At 26.4% G+C, this 20,167-nt stretch overlaps 2 protein-coding genes across 2 annotated transcripts; one reads left to right on the plus strand and one right to left on the minus strand.

The window, feature by feature from the left end:
* Positions 1–2,583: 2,583 nt before the first annotated feature.
* Positions 2,584–6,150, plus strand: LOC118070854 (gustatory receptor 68a-like). Its single transcript, XM_035089693.1, has 6 exons — positions 2,584–2,743; positions 3,453–3,714; positions 3,785–4,456; positions 5,451–5,516; positions 5,616–5,705; positions 6,007–6,150. The coding sequence occupies exons 1-6, from the start codon at positions 2,688–2,690 to the stop codon at positions 6,055–6,057; spliced, it is 1,197 nt and encodes a 398-aa protein (XP_034945584.1). The 5' UTR covers positions 2,584–2,687; the 3' UTR covers positions 6,058–6,150.
* A 1,921-nt stretch (positions 6,151–8,071) lies between these two features.
* LOC118070849 (uncharacterized) lies at positions 8,072–10,949 on the minus strand. Its single transcript, XM_035089685.1, has 3 exons — positions 10,638–10,949; positions 10,024–10,290; positions 8,072–9,639 (listed from the first exon to the last, which is right to left on the minus strand). The coding sequence occupies exons 1-3, from the start codon at positions 10,677–10,679 to the stop codon at positions 8,197–8,199; spliced, it is 1,752 nt and encodes a 583-aa protein (XP_034945576.1). The 5' UTR covers positions 10,680–10,949; the 3' UTR covers positions 8,072–8,196.
* Positions 10,950–20,167: the final 9,218 nt, after the last annotated feature.

Here is a 20,167-nt window from a genome sequence, read left to right on the forward strand (position 1 = left end):
GCTTTTCAGATAATTAAACATAATGTATAATGGTTTTTCGATAAAAATTTTAATATATTTGTTGCATTTCATTTCCTATATACCGTTTAATTTTCCACAGATTTTTTTTTAACAAACAAAATTTTTTTGGAAGAAATACATCAGAAATATTTTCTTCTACATTTATAGGCCATTAATAAAATTAATATTTCATATTTTTATTCAAAAATTCAACAAAACAGCAAACATAAACTTTTTCAATATAGAAAACTAGAATACTGTTCATAATAATACTCAAATATGTTTATTTTTTTGCCATATAAGAAGTAAAAATATATTCAAAGCCAACGTTTCGTATTGTGTTGTATGACTGTTGAAATAATGAAATGCTAGATGAAAGCTACAGCCATATATAACTATATAGTTATATAAAAATGGTATTTCTTCAAGGACTTTCATCCATAAAATACAAAAGTGGTTTTCTCAAAATTTCATTTTCCATTAATGCTGTCAGAGCACGTCCATCCGGTCGTTCATCGTCTTTTCATGTTCATTTTTCTTGTCCGTAAGTGAGGATACGATATTGCTACTACCATAATGAAAAACTAGTACATGAATGTAAAATTAGAGTGCTAGAATGAAAGATATTTGCATACATTAAAGTACCTTTTGTTAAACACTACATATTTCTTCGTCTATATTTGCAAAAAGCCATTTGTTTAACTATGAACAAGTGCTTGTTAAAAACCATACCAATTTAAATTTATTATCACATCCAATCATTACAGTGTAAAAATAAAATTTTTGAGATTATTAAAATACGTGTAAGTAAACTTTTTTGTTAGCTTTCTAAATATTGTAAATGTCTTTTTTGAAAAAAAATTTTTTTTTGGCTGCGTGAACACGGATAGAAAGGAATTGTAAATTTTACTCCAAAAAATAGTAGTCTGTCGGTTCGGGTACAAAATTGGCAATAAGCAATTGTTTAATTAGTATACATTACAACTTTTTCTTGTAAAAATTTTATTACACATTCAAATTGTAATATTTTATATTTATTTTTGTATAATTTAAAATTTTGATTCATAATAAAATTTTTACAAGAAAAAGTTGTGTTGTATACTAATCAAACAATTGCTTATTGCCATTTTTGTACCCGAACCGACAGACTACTATTTTTTGGAGTAAAATTTACAATTCTTTTCCATCTGTGAACAATTGTAGTGTTTATTAACTTGCCAGTGGGAAGTTATAATAATGGGTCCGATTTTGCGAATCCCCGAATTTTGACATATCTCCACGTTTTAATTTTTTCCACTGGGAAGTTGGTCGTATGGACCTTTCGGGTCGCACCCAGACCACTGCAGAGCACTGATATTTATATACTGACATCTTCATATAGATTTAAACGGAATAAATTTTCGTCGTTTATATTAATTTATAAATAAAAGAATTTCTCTTCTCACATGTGGGTTATCTTCAACATTTTGTTCAATAATTCATCAACACGACCTAGAGTAATATTTAACGACACATGTGCGCGTGCTACCGCAAAAGGCACGCAAACCGTTGTGCTTGTTGCAATTTTATTTTGTCAAAACAGTAGTAAGAAAAAAGTGTTAACACAGAAAATTTCAACATTCTCCGATAATTATTCTGCCTCGAGGACGTAAGATTAAAATAAAATAATTTTATTTATAAGAAATTACGGAACGTAAAATAAATTTTGTGAACCGAATTTTAATAATTTACAGTTCAATTAAAAAAAAATATTTCATGTAATATTTCTCCAATTTGAGGCAACTAATAACTAAAGCGATTATTTGATATGATAAATTGAGTCAAAAGAAGTTTGTTCAATACTCTTTTTAGTTGACTAGTTCTTTTCTTTCACTTTAATAGAATTTGTTACATACGATGAAATTATATGAAATCCACTTTATATTTTGGGATGAATAGATTCATCAAAAAATCGATAAATAATTAGAAAAAAGTCATTGCAATTCTTACTTAATTGAATGTCAAACTTGTAACCATGATTATTTGTTTTTTACCACTTTATTTACTCTACATTTTTCGAATCGATAGAATATGTCCTTTGTACATGTTACATTTTAAAATAACAAATGATTCAACACAAATGATGTTCATACTTGGAAAAATTTCATCAATTATTCTTTCTAGATCCACGCCTCGAAGAGCACTGAAAAAAGTCATAACATGTTTTTATTGTTTATGTAATGAAAAGCTATAACTTTTATTGTTGTATAAAATCTACAAATATATACAACTCGACTAATGAAAAAAAATCTTGTTAAGAATAAAAAAAATTGATGTTCAATATAATTTAATCTTAATTAAATAAACATGGATTGAATCGTTCGTATAGGGTTTATAAATTATTCAATAAAATAAACAAAAGATATAGCAGTGTTATATCAATCGTCGAAGTTGACAATTCACTTTTTACCATCTGATATGAATTTATACCAGGTAAATACTCTTTATTTTTTCAAATCAATATGAAACGTCATCTGCATACATTTTATGTTAAGATAATAAATGATTCAGTCTAAGCGTAGTTCGCTTCAGGTGAAGCTTCATCACTTTACGAAGCAGTTTCAGGGTAATTCTGGACCGAAAATTATAAAAGTTCGAATTAATTGCTAGTTAATATTATTCGATGTTGGAAACAATATCCTTAGAACATGAATTTCATAAAAAAGAAACATACAGATCTTTCTTTTAATGATAAAAAAATGAGGTAATTTTTCAATTTTTTATTTACGCCTTTAATCATTACATTAAAACTATTAAAAAAAATTAAAAATGAATTGATTAAAAATTTACTAAAAATATGTAAAGATAACTAAACATTATTGAGGGTTTGTAATTTTGAAAAAATTGAAATTTTGTTCTTTAAAAATAAAAGTTATAAGATTTATTAAATGATTTGCCCAAAAAGTTTTTCACATTAAATTCTGTAAATTTAAAAACTTTTTTTATAAATTAATTTAAACCAAACTTTTATTTCATATTGACTCTTATGTCAAAAGAGATAAAATTATAATATATAACTTCTCTTTCAGATTTTTCCATGTTTATAATATCTATAAAAATTATGAAATATGGAAAATCATATATTCACATACTAACAAACCATTTCTCAACGAATTTAATCAAGTTGAATTTGTTAAATATATTTTAATTTGCATTTTTCAAAATGCGATTCAATATAAGCTTATAATATTACCGGCTTCACTTATCATTTTAACATTTCGGAATATTTTTTATTTTTTTATTTTCTTGTTTTTAAAAGTAAATATTGCTAACAATAAAGTTTTATATTTATAAACTTAGCTCTATAAAGAATGTAAGAAAATTTTTATTTTTAAAAATTGCATAAATTCAATTATTCGTTGTATTATCACAAATCTTAATTATCTAATATCTTGATTTCACTATGATTTTAGAATAAATAGTAGAAAAGGTCGTGGTCCAGAATCAATACTCTATAAATCTACTTGGCCATTGATTTGTGTTATACGTATATTAGGATTAGCTCCGTATGAGTTCAAAGGTGAAGAGTTGGTACCATCAAATAAATATATGATCTTCTCATTTCTATGGTTAATTGTATTTACATACACATTTTTTTGGGCGATAGTATCACAAATGGCGAACATGTATAGAGACGACATGCGTTTGCCCACAGCTATTACTGAATTGTGCAAGGTTTGATATTTATTTTATTTTTAAAATTTTTTCATTTCTATAAATTCTCAATACGAATAAATCATTTCAGTTTATTTTGAATTATGTAGTTGTTGTAATAGACATAATAATGGCATTATGTACAAGTAAAAAATTGACAAATATATGGAATAGAATTCAAAACTATGATGAAGTAATTCAAAATCTTGGATATGGTAGAAATGAGAAAAAAACTTTTGCATGGGTTTTGGCATTATTATTTTTCAATCTTTGTATTTGGACTCTAATAAGTGTCTTTGGAATGATTGGATTTTCTGAGCCATGGTTGAAAAATGTGACTTATATGCTTATTTACATTGGATCAGCAGCAACTGTAACTAAATTTGCAGGGATTACAATGCTATTAGCCCAACGATTTAGCCAACTAAATAGTATTGTTCAAACAACTGTTGTATTTGCACCACGATGGAAAACAATCGGTTCAACAATAAACTATCAACTTATTGGATACTTGCACGATGACCTTATGGTTATCACCGAGAATTTAAATTCAATATTTTTTTGGTCTGTTTTGCTGTGGTTGACGAATTTAAGTACTCATAGTATCAGTAGTTCTTTTTATGCATTATCTTGGTTATTAGATCAAGGAAGTTTTACTCCATCGGTTTATTTTTCACCAATCTACTGTCTCTCATCTTGGATCACATCTTTCGCTTTTCAAATATTTATGCTGTGCTATGCATGTCATCATGCTTCATATGAGGTGAGTAATTAATAATATTTTTTATTATTATAATGGCCCTTATAGAGTAAGCAGAAAGAGTTTCACCCTTTTTTAACATTATTCTTACACTCTAGTTTAAAATCATTAAGCCTAATAAATCATATAAACTTTATATACATAAATTTATCGATTGATCAAATTGTTTACATTAAAATAGCTATTGTCAAAGTATTGATTACACATATACACAGAATGGTTTTTTATATGATTTACATTCATATCACGAAAATTTAATACAATACAAATACAATAGATTTTTATTTACATATATATAACTCAGTAAATTTAAATATTCACATGTGTTCAACTATGAATATATCAGTACGTTTATCTCTTATGATAAATTTATCAAGTCAAATTTTTATATGGCTTATGATTAAATATAATATAAATATAAATGTATGTTCATGTGAGGCTTAGCTATTTTTGGAGATTAAACGAGGAAAAAATAGCCTAAAGAAACGCCATTTAATAAAATATCAGAAGGTCATGTACAATCTTTGCTCTGTATAACATAATTCAAAATATTTTTCTTTAATAACTAAAGCTATTATATGAATTTTTTTAGTCATCAAAAATGCCAGTTCACAATATGAAATATTATTTACTGGATTTACATAGAATTATACTTAAGCATACTTTTTAGTTTAATGCTTTATTAATCAACATCAGAGAAATCGAAGTCATTGACGTCATTCACATTTTTAGACGGTTCAGTATTCACGAGTTTCTATGTCTTCTTTTTTAATGACAGATTTTACCATTTGCTTATCTGATTTATTTTTTAATGCATATGAATTGATAGATATGACATTAAATGATTGAAAACATGAATAGCATAAAAGAATTGTGCAATGGTCGTTTAAAATTTTTTTAATATTTTTTTTTTTACTTGGAAAATTGTATATAATACTGATTGATCGAGCTCAAAATGGTTTTTTCAAAAATATTTCATTATGTAATTTTGTTCCAGGCAAACTCAATGAGCGCAATGATGTTAGAGAAAAGGAAGTGGTTTTATACGTATAATAGGAAAATGGTCAGTATTGACAGTGTAATGCAAGTAACTTTTTTAATTAACTTATTGATAAATTTCAGCATATAATATTTAATGATAACTTATTTACGATTTTTTAAGGACGTAGAGACATTGTTCCATCTAGCGAATCGTCCGCTTCAGTTTTCAGCTGCTGGATTTTTTTATGTTGATCTCCAATTATTTACCACAGTAAATGGCTTTTTTCCTATAATTAAAATTAAATTTAGTCAAATATTTTTTTATAAATAAATAAATAAATAAATATTCAATTAATATAATTACAAATTTATAGAGCTTTGAATTATACAATAAATAGAAAATATTATTAGAATAGCAAAAGAAAAAAAAAATGGAGAATTTAAGCACTGAAAGAGAAATGGTAAACGTTTAGCTTACATTTGAACAAAAATTGCAATATCTTGTTTTTAAATTTTTCGTTTGTAAACAATCATCTACTATAAATGATATTTTTTTTTTATTACTCTTCTAGATTATGTCTGTGATGACAACATATTTGTGTATTCTTCTTCAAATTGATTAAAGTATGGAATTTTATGTAGATAGCAGAAAACAACTATCCTCGAAGAGAACCTGTAGAAAATGAAATGAGACAGGTATAGCTCGTGTGAGCAGAAAAAACATTTAAATATGATTTATGACAAAGTTTTATATCTTCTATGCAGTCTTCTACTTTTTCAAATTAATTATAAAAAATTCTAATAAAATTTCAATATATGATCGTATATTAATAAGCATAAAATTAATAATTTTTTTATGGGTTTTAAGATTTTTATTTGGCTATTAAAGTAGATTTATAAATATAATAGTGGTATGTTTTGTAAAGCAGAATATACTGACATAAATAGTAACCAGAATATTAAACAAAGTATTAGAGTTTCCTTAGCCATGACAGTTGTGAGAACTGGCACCTGTAGAGGAAAATGAGATGAAATTATTGCCCCGTTAAATGAAAAAAAAAGAACTGTATACGGTACAAGGTTGAAAGGATGTAACAGGACATTGGCAACGTTCAATGGTGCGTCAATTTTCTACACCATCACCCTGGAAAATTGCCTCACTTCTCTCTTGTACTTATAGACTTAGTCACAATGTGTTAATACTTACTCTTTAAATCCATACGAATCATTCCTACTTGCTTTTAAAATCAGTGTGCTCAGAATAGTAATTTTTTGTCACGTTTATGTGTTTATTCGTCTTCTGATGTTAGTAAGATTGTTTTTTCTTTTTACTGCTGACTATTATATTGTATTGTTGAAAATAATTTACATTAAATTAAAGAACAAAAACTTTAAATATTAATATTAAGTTTTTATCTCTTTCAATAAATTACATAAAAAGCATCAGCGAGAAAATTTTCTGTTTTCTCCATAGAAAAAAAAAAATTATAAAACACAGAGAGCTTTAGCATGAAGATTAATTAGAAGTAATGGTTTCACAGTGAAAGACTTTATTGGTAATGAATCAAACGCCATATATGTAATAGACAACTCACAAATTTAGATACTTGAAGTAGTTTTATCTCGTAGGTATGGATTTGATGGACTCTTTGAAAAGGCCTCCCAAAATGAGTAAAAACAGAGTCAAGAAGATTGTAATTTCTTAATTTCATTATAATATCGAAAATATTCTTTCAATTGATTTTCTGAAATTAATTATCAATTTCGCTGATAAATTTTTATGAAAAAAATAATCACCCACTAAACTAAAAATAATATCGACTAATTAATCATACAAAACTTTTTTTTAACTTTAACTTAATTTTAACTTTTTTCTTGAGGCTTTGATATCTAAATAATATTACCATTTTTTCTGCTTTTTATTTCACTGATTTATAACGACTATTATAATACTCAGACTATAGCTAATAAAAAATTTTTAAAGTCTTAGTAAGAAATAACTTAACATTTGAAAGAAAAAAAAATATCAAAACGATTTAGGAAATCTATCCAGTATACGAAAGATAGATGATAAAGTGCTTGTATAAGTAATGAAATACAATTATATTAATGAAGTTTCATTGACTAAAGCTGCTGGTACCAATTAATTAGGTAGTATGTGATAAAAATCATTAAAAATTAATATAAATTAATAGCTCATGATTTTTGGAGAAGAAAATTGAATTTTGTTATCATTTATAATTGTTGAGGAAAATTTTTTAAGTAGTAAAATGAATCAGTAGACAAATTTTCAAGTATGAATATAAAATAATATTTAAAGAAAAATATTTTCAAAATGAAATAAGTAAATTGATAAAAAAGATTTGTTAAAACACTTTAACGGGTTTAAATTTATAAATAAACTTCAATATTTATACAATCTTTTAACCCTGAAAATTAAGAGACCATGTATTTAATAATTTCTATTTATTATTCATTTAAAACGTTACTACATCATAGAAAAAATAAAAAAAACTTGAGTAATAATAGGGATATTCTTAATTAATTATCTTTACAGTTATCAATAACAACTTATAGTATACTCTACGTTTTTACCGATTCTCTAGACGTTTACAAAATATTTAAAATATAAAAAAGGAAGTTAATAATCATTTGAATAAGTATTAAAAATCAATTATCTACAACAAAAAGTCGATAATAAATATTAAATTAAAGACATAAACACTCAACTAATTATTATATATATTAATATATAATTAAATTTAAAAAACACGATTAAAATCAGATCGGCGGTTCACGAAATAAGGAGATTGAAGTTGATAATTATCATCATCTGTCATTGATCGCAGCAACTCTTGACTGGGTGAAACCTTATTATTCCTTGGTTTGACTGTAGCAAATTGGTTTTCATCAGGGCATGCGTAAAAGTTTGATTTAACAACTAAAGCTGATTCCAAGTCAACACTTCTTCTTTTTAGAGATATAGCATCTTCCAAAATACATGATTTTCGTCGTACTGGAATTCGAAGTGGCGGTAAAACATAACTATCATCATTGTTGCTATGTTTATCTTTAGGGCCAATATCAGGACTCGATATAGACCAAGGGTTCCTTGGAACATCATGAATAATTTCTGACGATGGGTATTTCAAAGAAAGCATTTGTCTCATGTCAATTTGACGAAACTGTTCGCTGGACATTATTGAATCGGAGGGCTCCCTATTTATTGAAGATTCAGATACAAATGGGTGTTTCGGTAATGGAGTGATAAACGGATGTTTTGGTAAAGGAAGTAATAAGAGACTTTGATTTATCTCCTCACTTTCATATGAAACATTTTCTTCTTCGTTTTCATTCACTGTAGCTTCTTGGCATACAAATTTATCAGCTCTTGCTTGAGTAGGGAAAAGAGGACCCAATGAAAGGCGAACTTCTGATCTTGGAACTTCTTTTAACATAAGTTTTTTTGCTAAATCTTGTAGAGTAGGATAATCATCTTCTTCAAATTTGTCAGGCTTTTTACTTGTTGATGATTGTGATTGGAAAGTTGATACTTGAATATTTTTCTGTTGATTCGTAGGTTTCGTATTTTGGCAAACAGATGTGCCATTTTGACAAGTTTTAGAAGATCCAGGTGATGATCCAGAGGAGGTCTTTTCATCATCACCAGAATCTCGGTGTCTTCGGACTTTTTCATTTGTTGGATTTACCGAACAGTAAAATTGGCTACTTTTATTTGCATACTTTTTTCCCAATAATAATGACATAATTTTCTGAAAAGAATGGTTTCTTGGTAACCGTTGGTTTGTTATTGGAATCCAGTCTATTTTGGTTTCTTCAACTTCGATTGGTTTCTTCAAAAAGGCACCAACAATCTTTGGAGATTTTTCTCTTTTCTTCCTCAAATCTGATTTTCCACATGATGTGATGGAATTTTTTTCACTTGCTTTATCAACTTGATCATTTTTCCGTGAAAATGTGATCTTTCTTTCACTAGGCTGCTCTTCATCTATCTCAAACGTTAAATCGACGATTTCACTAGGATCTTCATCTTGGAAAAATGGAGATTGTTCTGATGCGTGTGGTAGTCTATCAACACTTCTGCATCGCGGTTTAATTATAAATGTTTTATTCATAGGTGTTTGTTTTATGAAAAATTCTTCATTAGCAACTACACAGCTTTTCTTTGATTTTGGTGTTGTTCGCTGAAAATTTTAAGCTTTATTTTAGAATACACATTTATTTTATTAAAATATGTATTATAAATTTAATTACTATAATTACTTTTTAAAATAAACTTAATGATTATGTATAAAATTTTTATAGATTAATAATAATTCAATTCTTATTTATTATTAATTATAATTTACTATAAATACATCAAAGATAATCATTATTTTGATTACTAGAGAAAATTGCAAGAAAAAAAAATTGAAAACATTATTATTTTAATTAATATAATTCATTTAGTACTCAGAAAATGATTCGATCAATCTTTTTGTTTTAAAACTTCTATTAATTATTTAACTTATTATTTAATGATAAATATATTATTCTAAAGATATATGATAAAATTATTGAATATTTACCCTACTATTTCTGCGTCCATTATTTTTACATTTGCGCTCGAAAGCAGCAACCATTCTTTTAACGAAATTGCCATTTCTAGCTGGAGATTCATTTGTTTTAGAAGACGATGAAGGTGTTTGTTCGATTTTATTAATTGCTTTTGGTAACCCATACATCATTTCAGTAATTGACGTCATTGGAGGATACCGTGCATTCTCTATCTCGAAATTTTGAGCCTTTGAAGTTGATGCAACAACTGAATCTATTGGTCTTGAACCAATTCGGTACTAAAAAAATCACAAAATTAAATAAGTTTATTAAATTAATTACTTTGTTATTATGAAAATTTTCAAGCCTTTTTCCCAATACATAATGACTTTATAACGCCTCCATCTTCATAATAATTAATTATCACTTATCTTAGAGCATAACTAAAATAATCAATAAAGTAATATATATTTTTTGTAAGTAAATTACAAAACACTTAAAAAATGAAATAATAAAAATAATTATTTAAGCATACTTTGAGACACAAAATACGTTCATTATCGTTTTAAAACAAATTAAAATATATATACAAAACAGAAGTTTAACAAATAATAATATTGATAACAGTAAAAATTAGAACACTCACTTCTTTACGTTTTCTCAAAAGTATATTCAATATATTACTCATTTTAGATGACGTAATTTTATTAATTAAACCATGAGAAATCCACAAAGTACTAAGTTTCCAGAAAATTAATTTCCACACAACCTCTGGTTCTCTAAGCGAACTTTGTAGTAACGTAGTACACTTTGATCTGACCAGATAGATTTTCCAAGTGGGATCCCAAATTCTTCGTCTTGAAAACTCTGTTAATTTTTGAGTAAGTTTATGTTGGAGGGGTTGTTTTTGACCAATTGTATCCTTCGTTAACACCCAAGTTGTAGAAAGATTGGTCAATTGTTATCCTCCTACATCTAATTGTCTTGTGCATTGGCAAAAATTTAAAAGTGGTACTCAGGTATAAAATGGGGAGGGGAGAGCACGTGTAACAAAAGAAGGTACCTAGGATGAGTAATAAGGTGTTGACGCGTCAGTTTGGCGAGGACACAGGTAGACCTAAATTGACCCTAATAAAGTCATTTCAAAGAATTCGAACGGCACCAAAATTATAACCCGATTGTTCTCACCTCATTTCGGTAAAGACAGTTGCGTTTAAGAATGGAAAAGCAAAGAATATAAACTTAAACTACAATTTATGTCAAACTTGAAGGAATACTATCATGATGGTAGAATAGTCGAAATATTGTTAATTAATATTAAATAAATAATAATTTGATACAATAATAAATTACATCATTTTTCTATTAACTAATTCCCCTTCAGCGTACTCTAGCATTTATAAGTGATTCATGTCAACGCCTGCATCTGACGGCAGTATATGCTCGTTTTAATATTATTATTGCTGAGTACCTCCGCCTTTCTAAAGACATGATATGTTGAAAATACTCTCTATTGCAAAATTTTCAGATAGAAAATTATGATGATTATAGTAATCTGATGGCTTGCATAAAAATAGCCAGACATATTTATCTGTAGTTTAGATGAAAAAATGAGAGTTTAAATTTTAAACAAGTTTAACTCTTTAGAACTTTCAAAATATCTGATGACATTATTTGCTTGGTGCATTTGTTAAGCTAAAACTACTTTGTAAAAATTACTAGAGTATGAGTTGTGAAAACTTTCAAGTTTGCGTTGTTAATTATTTATCATTAATGCATAATGTATTATCATATATGTTTGTTTACCATTTATAGTCCCTATATTGAATTAATGTTATTGTCGAGTGCTTTACTTTTGAGGGTACTTTTACACCTAGAAAAATTACTTTTATTCAACATTAACTCATTATCTTTTCTCCTACGTTCAAGGTTTCAGTTTGTTAGAATTATTTCATAGAATCTCTTCAATTATAAGAATGACAAATTTTTGAATTATTTATGAGATTTTAATTTGTAATGAACAATTAATATTAGCAATAATACTTGGCAAATGTTTCAAAATATCATATGGTATCAGTTAATTTTAGTTCCTAAAAATTTATTATAATACATGTGCAATATGAGTGTACATGTATGAAATTATTAAATATTTTACTTAAAAATAAATATTACTGTATTGATAATTTTCTTTTTGAATAATATATTAGCATAAAAACACATTTATAGATGAAATGTGAATAAATAAAAAATCATTTTAAATAGAAAATAATAGTTTACTGAAAGAATTTAATGTTATGTTTTATTTCAAATTAATCAGATTGCGTTTTAAAGTATTAATTACATTTAAATGTAATATAATTTTTTGTGTTTTGCAGCAATAAAAATGTGTCTTTTATCTAGCTAGTGTTCTCCAATCAATTTAATCAATCTAACAATTATTCTCCAACTTCAGTATATTATAAAACTGATGTTTACGTAAATTTAATTATTTTCAACGGTCTGATCATTTCTTTATTCTCTAAAACGAATATTTTTAATAAGTAGTTCGTTCGTTTATTGTAAGATACTTATACATTACCATGCCTAAAATAAATTTTAAAATATTTTTTTTTGTGGTTGTTTCTAGTTTAAATTATTGGGCTTGTATAATTTGTGAGAAAATAAATAGGTACAATAAAGGCATATTTTCTGCCTGTTCACTTAAACACGAAGGAAGGTCACTGTTTCAATTGCTGCTCATAAACCTACAGGCGACAATGAATATACTTTCATTTGGCAAACTTTACAAAAGGCAGCAAACTTAGCTTGTACAATAGGAATAGAAGACCTTTCATAGTTTCTGTAAGAATGAATGAGAAAGGCTTTAAGTTCTTATTGTAATCCCATACAAGTTTTTCTTTTTCAGCTTCCGAAAAGACAGAGGTTATCTGTCTTTGCTTTATGCAGATACTTTTCTCTTACATACAAAACATATTATATTCTTTTTTTTTTTACTGTTAATACGTGATTACAATAAATTATATCAAAGTGTATTAAATGAAAACTAGAAAGAGTATTATATGTAATGAATATTTTTGTGAAAAAGTACTTTTCTAAAACCAAATAAAATTTACTGAACAAAAATAGGTTCAAAAGCCTCAATTGAAGCTTAGACCTTGAATCACATGTTTTTCAGATTTTCATAAAAAAAATTTTTTGATATCTCAGCGAGATTTATTTGTCAAGTAGATAGTGTATATGAATATAAATTTTTAATACTACACAAATTGTAACGAATATTAATCAATATTTATCCTAAAATAAATATATTTTACTTCTCTATTATGAATATAGCTTATGAAAAAATCAAGAATTGATTGAAAATTATGGTAAATATAATACTAAAAATATACGCGCTAATATTTTCATATACATGAATAATTGGAATTAAAATTAAAACTCATACAATTTTCATCTTTTATAAAAAACTTTCATCTATTTTATTATTGAACACTAGATAAGTTATTTGTTGTAATTACTTCTACAAAATATGGGGTTATTGATTTGAGTAAATAACTGTTGAGTCAATACTCAGCATTCAATTTATTATACCCATCTACTTTTCACAGAAAATAAAATATACTATTATATAATATCACAAATTCATTACATTTAATTTAGATTTGTTATTACTATTATAATTCAACGGCGTGGGAAAATTGTTAGTAAATATCATGGTAAACTAGCACGAGTGTATGGATAGTACTGGATAATAGTTACATAGAATAGAGAAAATGGAAACTGAATGGTTGACAGTCATCATAAATTTAAATATTCAAGTTCTTTTGCACATTTATCGCACAGTAAAATTTTCTAACTACGGTTGAAACTAAATAGCAATTTGTATCCAATTTTGAAGTGTGTCACGTTAATTCTCAGCCAAATAAGTCGTAGGTTTGTGGAGTCGATTCTTGTTAACACAGGTAACAAATTCCTAGAGTTTTAGTTCAATTACCTAGTATTCTATCCCTATTGTAATAATTGTCCTCTTTATAGAAGCGATTGCAAATTACCTTAAATCCTTGAAGCAAACATCTATTATTTTATTGTTTTCAACGTATTTTCCCAAACAGTATTACCATCTTACATTAGTTATGCTAATGTAACAGGTAGTAGCAAAAATAAAATGAAAATTCATAAATGTTCGTGTTACAGTAAACGTACATTTGCTTTGGCCTCCACTGAATAAAAAAAAATCACCGAAAATAGTGAAATATTTGATCAAATATCCATAACTAATTATTGAATGAATTTAAAAAATAATTTGACCATTTAATTACCTTAAATTAAACAAATCCAATTAAAGATATTAGCATCATGATTAATTGACAACGTTTCAGTCATAAGTAGAATATTAGATGCACAAGCCAATTTATAGCTGCAATATAGAAGCCAATAATATGACCGGAACATCAGAAATGACGTCACTGGAAGCAAGTGACGCTGCCGTTAAAGAACGAAACTAGTCATTCCGACGCCACACCATCGATTTACTCCACCCTCAAGGACTTGAAATGACGTAACAATTTTCAATGCAATTTAAACTTATTCAGTTCATTTTCATGTAAAATGTTTGTTACAATTAAATTACTAGTTTCAATCAAAAATTTTATATTCAATTAACGTTTTTTTATCTACATACTTTTATTTTATTGATCACAAAATATTTTTTTATATCCTATTATTATTCATTTAATTTCTTTAAAACATGAAGAGAAAAAAATCATTTCTTATGAAAATTTTATTATAAGTCAAAATTGTAAATTCTACAACAAAAATGATAAATATTGCAATTTTTGTACATTATAAAATTTTTGATAAGTCTTAATTGAACATCATTCATTATTATTTTGTGACACTGAAAGACCGACTATTGTATATTAGAATAAAATTAATAAATTTTGTTTTCATCGTGTATTTATAAAATAAGTACATTAATTACTTTTTATTCGTATCTTAATCAAAAACGGTTATTAACATTTCAGAAATCATAAATATTCTATGAATTTTTATAATAGTTTTTTAAGGCTACAATGTCAGTTTTTGCACATATTTTTTGTTATCTCTATTTTTATTATTTTTGAGTTTTAAAATGTATAGTTTTTTTTCGAAATCTACAATATACATAATTTAATTCGTTAAAATTTGTTAGTAATTTTTAAATTTAAATTTATGTTATAAGAAAAAATTTTTTCAATATAAAGTAAAATTTTCTGACAAAGTATATTCTAACAGACAACTTTCTTATGACATTAATACTTGTGGTAGTCTTCAAGGATTTAACCTTTTATTTGAACAATATAGGCTTCTTGACCCTTTAAAAGTGTCATTGTTCCTTTGACTTTTACTACCTGGTTTCGATCTTTGGGAAAATTTAAAACTATTAGCTAGACCATTGGCTAATATTTAAATTTTCTAATCTTCCAGTCATTTTTCACTTAGTTAAAAACACTTTCAGGAATATTCATAGCAAAAAGTCATTTACAAATTTGCTTTTAATTTTTTTTAATTTCTCCTTAAAATTTAGCTGGCATAGTACGTGGATATTCTCAACTAAAATTGAAAATTCATCATTAGTATTCTCTATAACAAATAAAATTAAAGATTTCCTTTTAAGCCTTCCTTAATTTTAGAGAAATTTTCATCTGAAGACAGCATTTATAGCATTATGAGTTAATATTATTAAGAATTTAATTTTTGTCTTATGTAATTTTCAAATTTTTAGTTTTAATATAAGATGAAAAAAATATTTGAGTGACACATAAGTTAGTTAATAAATGATTTTAAAAAAAACTTAAATATAAGTAATGCAAATGTAGGATATTTATATGATTGAGCCATGTAGAGTACAACGACTAATGATTACAGAAAAAAATAAAAAATTTAATAAATAAAGTAATCATATTTATATATAAAACTGTTACTTACTGGAATGTAACTGTATAAATGAGTTATTAAAAGGATTAGTTAGTTAGTTGAGTTGTGTTCTGATGTAAATTTTAAATATATATTATCCTTGCCTCAGTACACAATTAATATAAATAAATTATATATATATATATATATATATATAATTTTGATGATTTGCATTTGAAATAATTAAAAACAAATGATTTTTGACGTTATCATAAAACTTCATCATTAAAATTTTTCATTTATAATACAAGTTATTCAATAACATCAAATAAACATATTGAATCTTTTTGACATAGTATTAATGGCTTTAATGGTAATGGAAATTATTTTAATGAAAAATACATTATTTTAATGCGGATAAGTGTGTTAAATATGACGTCACTCATTTGATTAACATTGTAGTCACAATGGAAAACTGGGATTTACAGTGCTAGTGGTCTATGTTTAAAGAAAGATAATTATTCTTTCTGAGCTGACACTTCTCCCACCCTCAACTACCTTTAGAGTACCTGCAGAAAAATCAAAGCCAATTAGAATTTCCTTATAGGGCAAGTGACACATCGAAAATTTCTACTGGTTGATCCCCTCTCTTTACAAGACAATTTCAAGCCCTAAATTTGACCAACATTTCTGCATGGAGACAGAAGCTTGCCAACACTTGTCAATTACTACTGTGCCCTCTCTTCACTAACTAAGTTATTCAAATTATCATATTTTTGTTTTGAGATTATAACAGTGCTTTTTTATAAATATTATTATCAACTATCAACATGGATCAAATGACCAAATGGATTAAAAAAATCAAGACACCAAGCAGAGGACGTGTAAGTCAAGATAGTAATAAAACTTTTCCATCATCTTCAACATCTTCATCAAAATATGGAATAAAATCTCGATCTAAAGTGTTTAGCGGTCGTCAATCAAGAAATTCACTTTATGACTTTGACAGTGAATTACACAATATAAGAATTCAAGAGAAAAAAACTATCAAGCAATTCTTGAAAGAATTTTTGTCTCCTAGTAAAAATAATTCCTCTGAGAGAAAATATAAGAGTATTAGACAGTCTAATAAAGATTCAAAATCTTCTCAGGCTTCTGAGTTTAAACAAATTATCAATATTTCCATGTCTTCATTAATTGGTGTTGGAAACTTTAGCACTTCATCGCCAGCTTATAGCAGGAAAACTTTTTATAAGCAGTCTCAAGATTTAAAAGAGTTTGACAACAAACTACTTATTTATTCAGAAAATCAAAATATTAAAACTCACAATTATTCAGACGCTGGAGCTCAAGCCCAAGATGATGATAGTAGTAGCGCCGAAGAATCACCAACCACTTTAACTGACTTAGTTCGTTCCAGTTCTGACTCTGAAATCCATCATTCGGTTGGTAGCAGGAATAGTGATGAACAATCTGGTGAATTTACTCGGAATGATACCTCACGGCATAGCTATCCTGGTCCCTGTAATTCAGCAAGAAGAGAATCATGTCAAAGGATGCTAAGATGTATGTTGGAAAATATGGCTGCTAACATGATCGAAGATCAATATAATAATTCAACAATAACGGAAGATGATACTCTTGACTCTGAAATTCAGAGATGTTTTGACAGTTTTGATGAATCCATTTCACCTGACGACTCATTTGTTCCGAAAAAAACGATGAGAGAAACACTGCTCGAAATTTCAGATCGAAGAAAATCTTTAATGAATAAAGAAAAGGTCTTCTGTCCAATGAAAAGCCCAACAAAGAAGAATAATGGTAACTATTGGAAATTGAGACGATCGAATGATATATCCAATTGGATTCCTTTAAGAAGTTCTGACATCCATACAATGCATATCACTGAAGAAAAGGAAGACCAGCTTAATGAAGAAACTGAGAAAGAAATTATAAAAAATGATGTAAGTTTGGATTGTGATAATTCTGTTCCTACTCCACCTCGTCGCGCTTGTTTCGAAAATAGTTATATTTATAACTCAAATAATTCTTTGGTAATAAGTACATGGATTTGAAGTTGATTTTAACTGATTTAGAAAAAAAAACAAAAAATAAATAATTTCGTTGATATTGTTCGAAAAAATTCAAAGTGAATCCGTTTATTTCTATTATTATTTTTGGCAAAAGAATAAACGAGTTATGATAGTGAGTTAGTTATTTGCAAAAAAATAACTTTTTATAAATTATCAATTCATTTATTATCCTCAAAATTTGAAAAAAAACATTTGTTGTTAATATTATCTTTTTTTTAACTGAAACAACTTTGAATTATATACATCACTATGCAATGGAAAAATGGAATTTTTTTGATTCAAAGTTTAGAATAATTAATTTTATTATTCACAATTTGATTGTTTGCATTTATGTACGGTAAGACTTAACCAATTTTTTTTTGTTGTTTACATTTTTTGAACCGTTCAATTGAATCCGGCATAACATGAGTTATCAAAACTATAATTGATGAATTCTTAAAAATGTTAACTTCAACGAAAATAAAAAAAATCCTTATGAATGATCGCTAATGAATATGGAATCAAATATGTATTCAGATTATTTTCTCATGTAATGTTTATTCACAACAATTATTATCATTAATTTTTATGTGAAAAACTTTTAAACAAATTGTAATGGATATAAGTTATTTTAAGTTTTTGACTTTTAAATGCATTAAATTTCATAAAAATATGTAATTTATTGAATAATTAATTATCAGTTGTGCGATTTAGAATATTTGATTGAAAAAATTGGCATTTTTTTTAACTTATTACTTGTTTAGCATCGTAAAATTAGTAATCGCACACTGTTCAATTGTTAAAAAAATTTTTATTAATCTGCTAACTTTGACTAAACTATTTCGAATATGATTAATAATATTTTTAAAATGAATAATTAAATGGTCGAGATAAAGAAATAAAAAAAAATTAAAAAATGTTTACTTTAAACGATGAAAAAAAAAATTTTTTTATGTATCTGTAGAATGTAAACTGTAGTGATACTGTATTTCATGAACTTTTATAATCTTAAAATTATGTAACAATTATCTACTTTTAATTTGTAATGAAGAAACATTGTAATGTGTTATGTAATGATGCCGAATAAATTGATTAAAATAATATAAAATTCAATGGCGTAATTAATCTGTATAATTTTAACATACAAAATAATTTAGCAGATATTTTTTAAATGAACATTAAAATAGTCTATTTGTCAATGTAAGTCACAAGACAAGAGTCGTCGTGTAGATTGATTCATGAGATTTTTTTTCGTTTATTTTTCTCTCATTTTTCTCAAGACTTTTTTCAACTCTGTACGAGCAATGTATCTTAACTTCTTGACTGTTGAGAGTATCTTTACCACGTGGTTGCTGAAAAATTACCAAGGATAATGACTTTCACAAATGGACCACGACAACGATTCTGTCCTCAACGTTCTCTTCCTTATTCCACCTAAATCCTCATCATTTTTCATTTGAGAAAACTTTATCAAAAGAACTTTTATCTACTTAAATCGTTCTTAAACATCTAAGGAATATATTTTGAATAAATATAACAAACTTTTTTAAATTATAACAAGGAAATTGATGCACAGAGTGCAATAATAAGAACATCAGTGGTAATGATACCACATTGGCAGTGTCAAAAAATAAATTATGAAAAGAGGATAAGTGAACTTTTTTACGTAGAGTCACTTCTAGAGCCATCATCAACGACTTTTCTCATTATTTGATCTCAGTTGCATCTCTTGAACCAATTGGCAATATCATTTTTATCTATTTTTCTATCATATTCTCAAGTCCATGAAAGACTTTGGAATGTCAACAATTAGCTTTTCTCATAAATGAGCGCAAATATAAATAATAATACAAGTTTGATAAAGAGAAAAAACAATAAAAAAACTTGAGACACAAAATTTTCATCAAAACTCTCTTAGTCTTTTATATGTTTTGATACACTTAACTATCAAATTTTTCATTATCAAACTAATAAAAAAACTTTTATTAACTCTCCTCTTATAAGTGTCACAATGTAAGAAAAATACCAACATCAACATCAGATATTATTAAATAATTATCATATTTAGATTATAAATCACTTTTTGTCTTCTTAATTTCAATTAACTCATGTACTGTCGGCGATTAGTTCCGTTATGAAAGCTCGATTATAGATTATTAAATTGATATAATATCTAACCAGAGAGTCAGATGCTTGTATTAGTGTAAAC

Source organism: Chelonus insularis, unplaced genomic scaffold (genome assembly GCF_013357705.1).
Source record: "Chelonus insularis isolate UGA/USDA-ARS -01 unplaced genomic scaffold, ASM1335770v1 contig_6_pilon, whole genome shotgun sequence".
Taxonomy (NCBI): domain Eukaryota; kingdom Metazoa; phylum Arthropoda; class Insecta; order Hymenoptera; family Braconidae; genus Chelonus; species Chelonus insularis.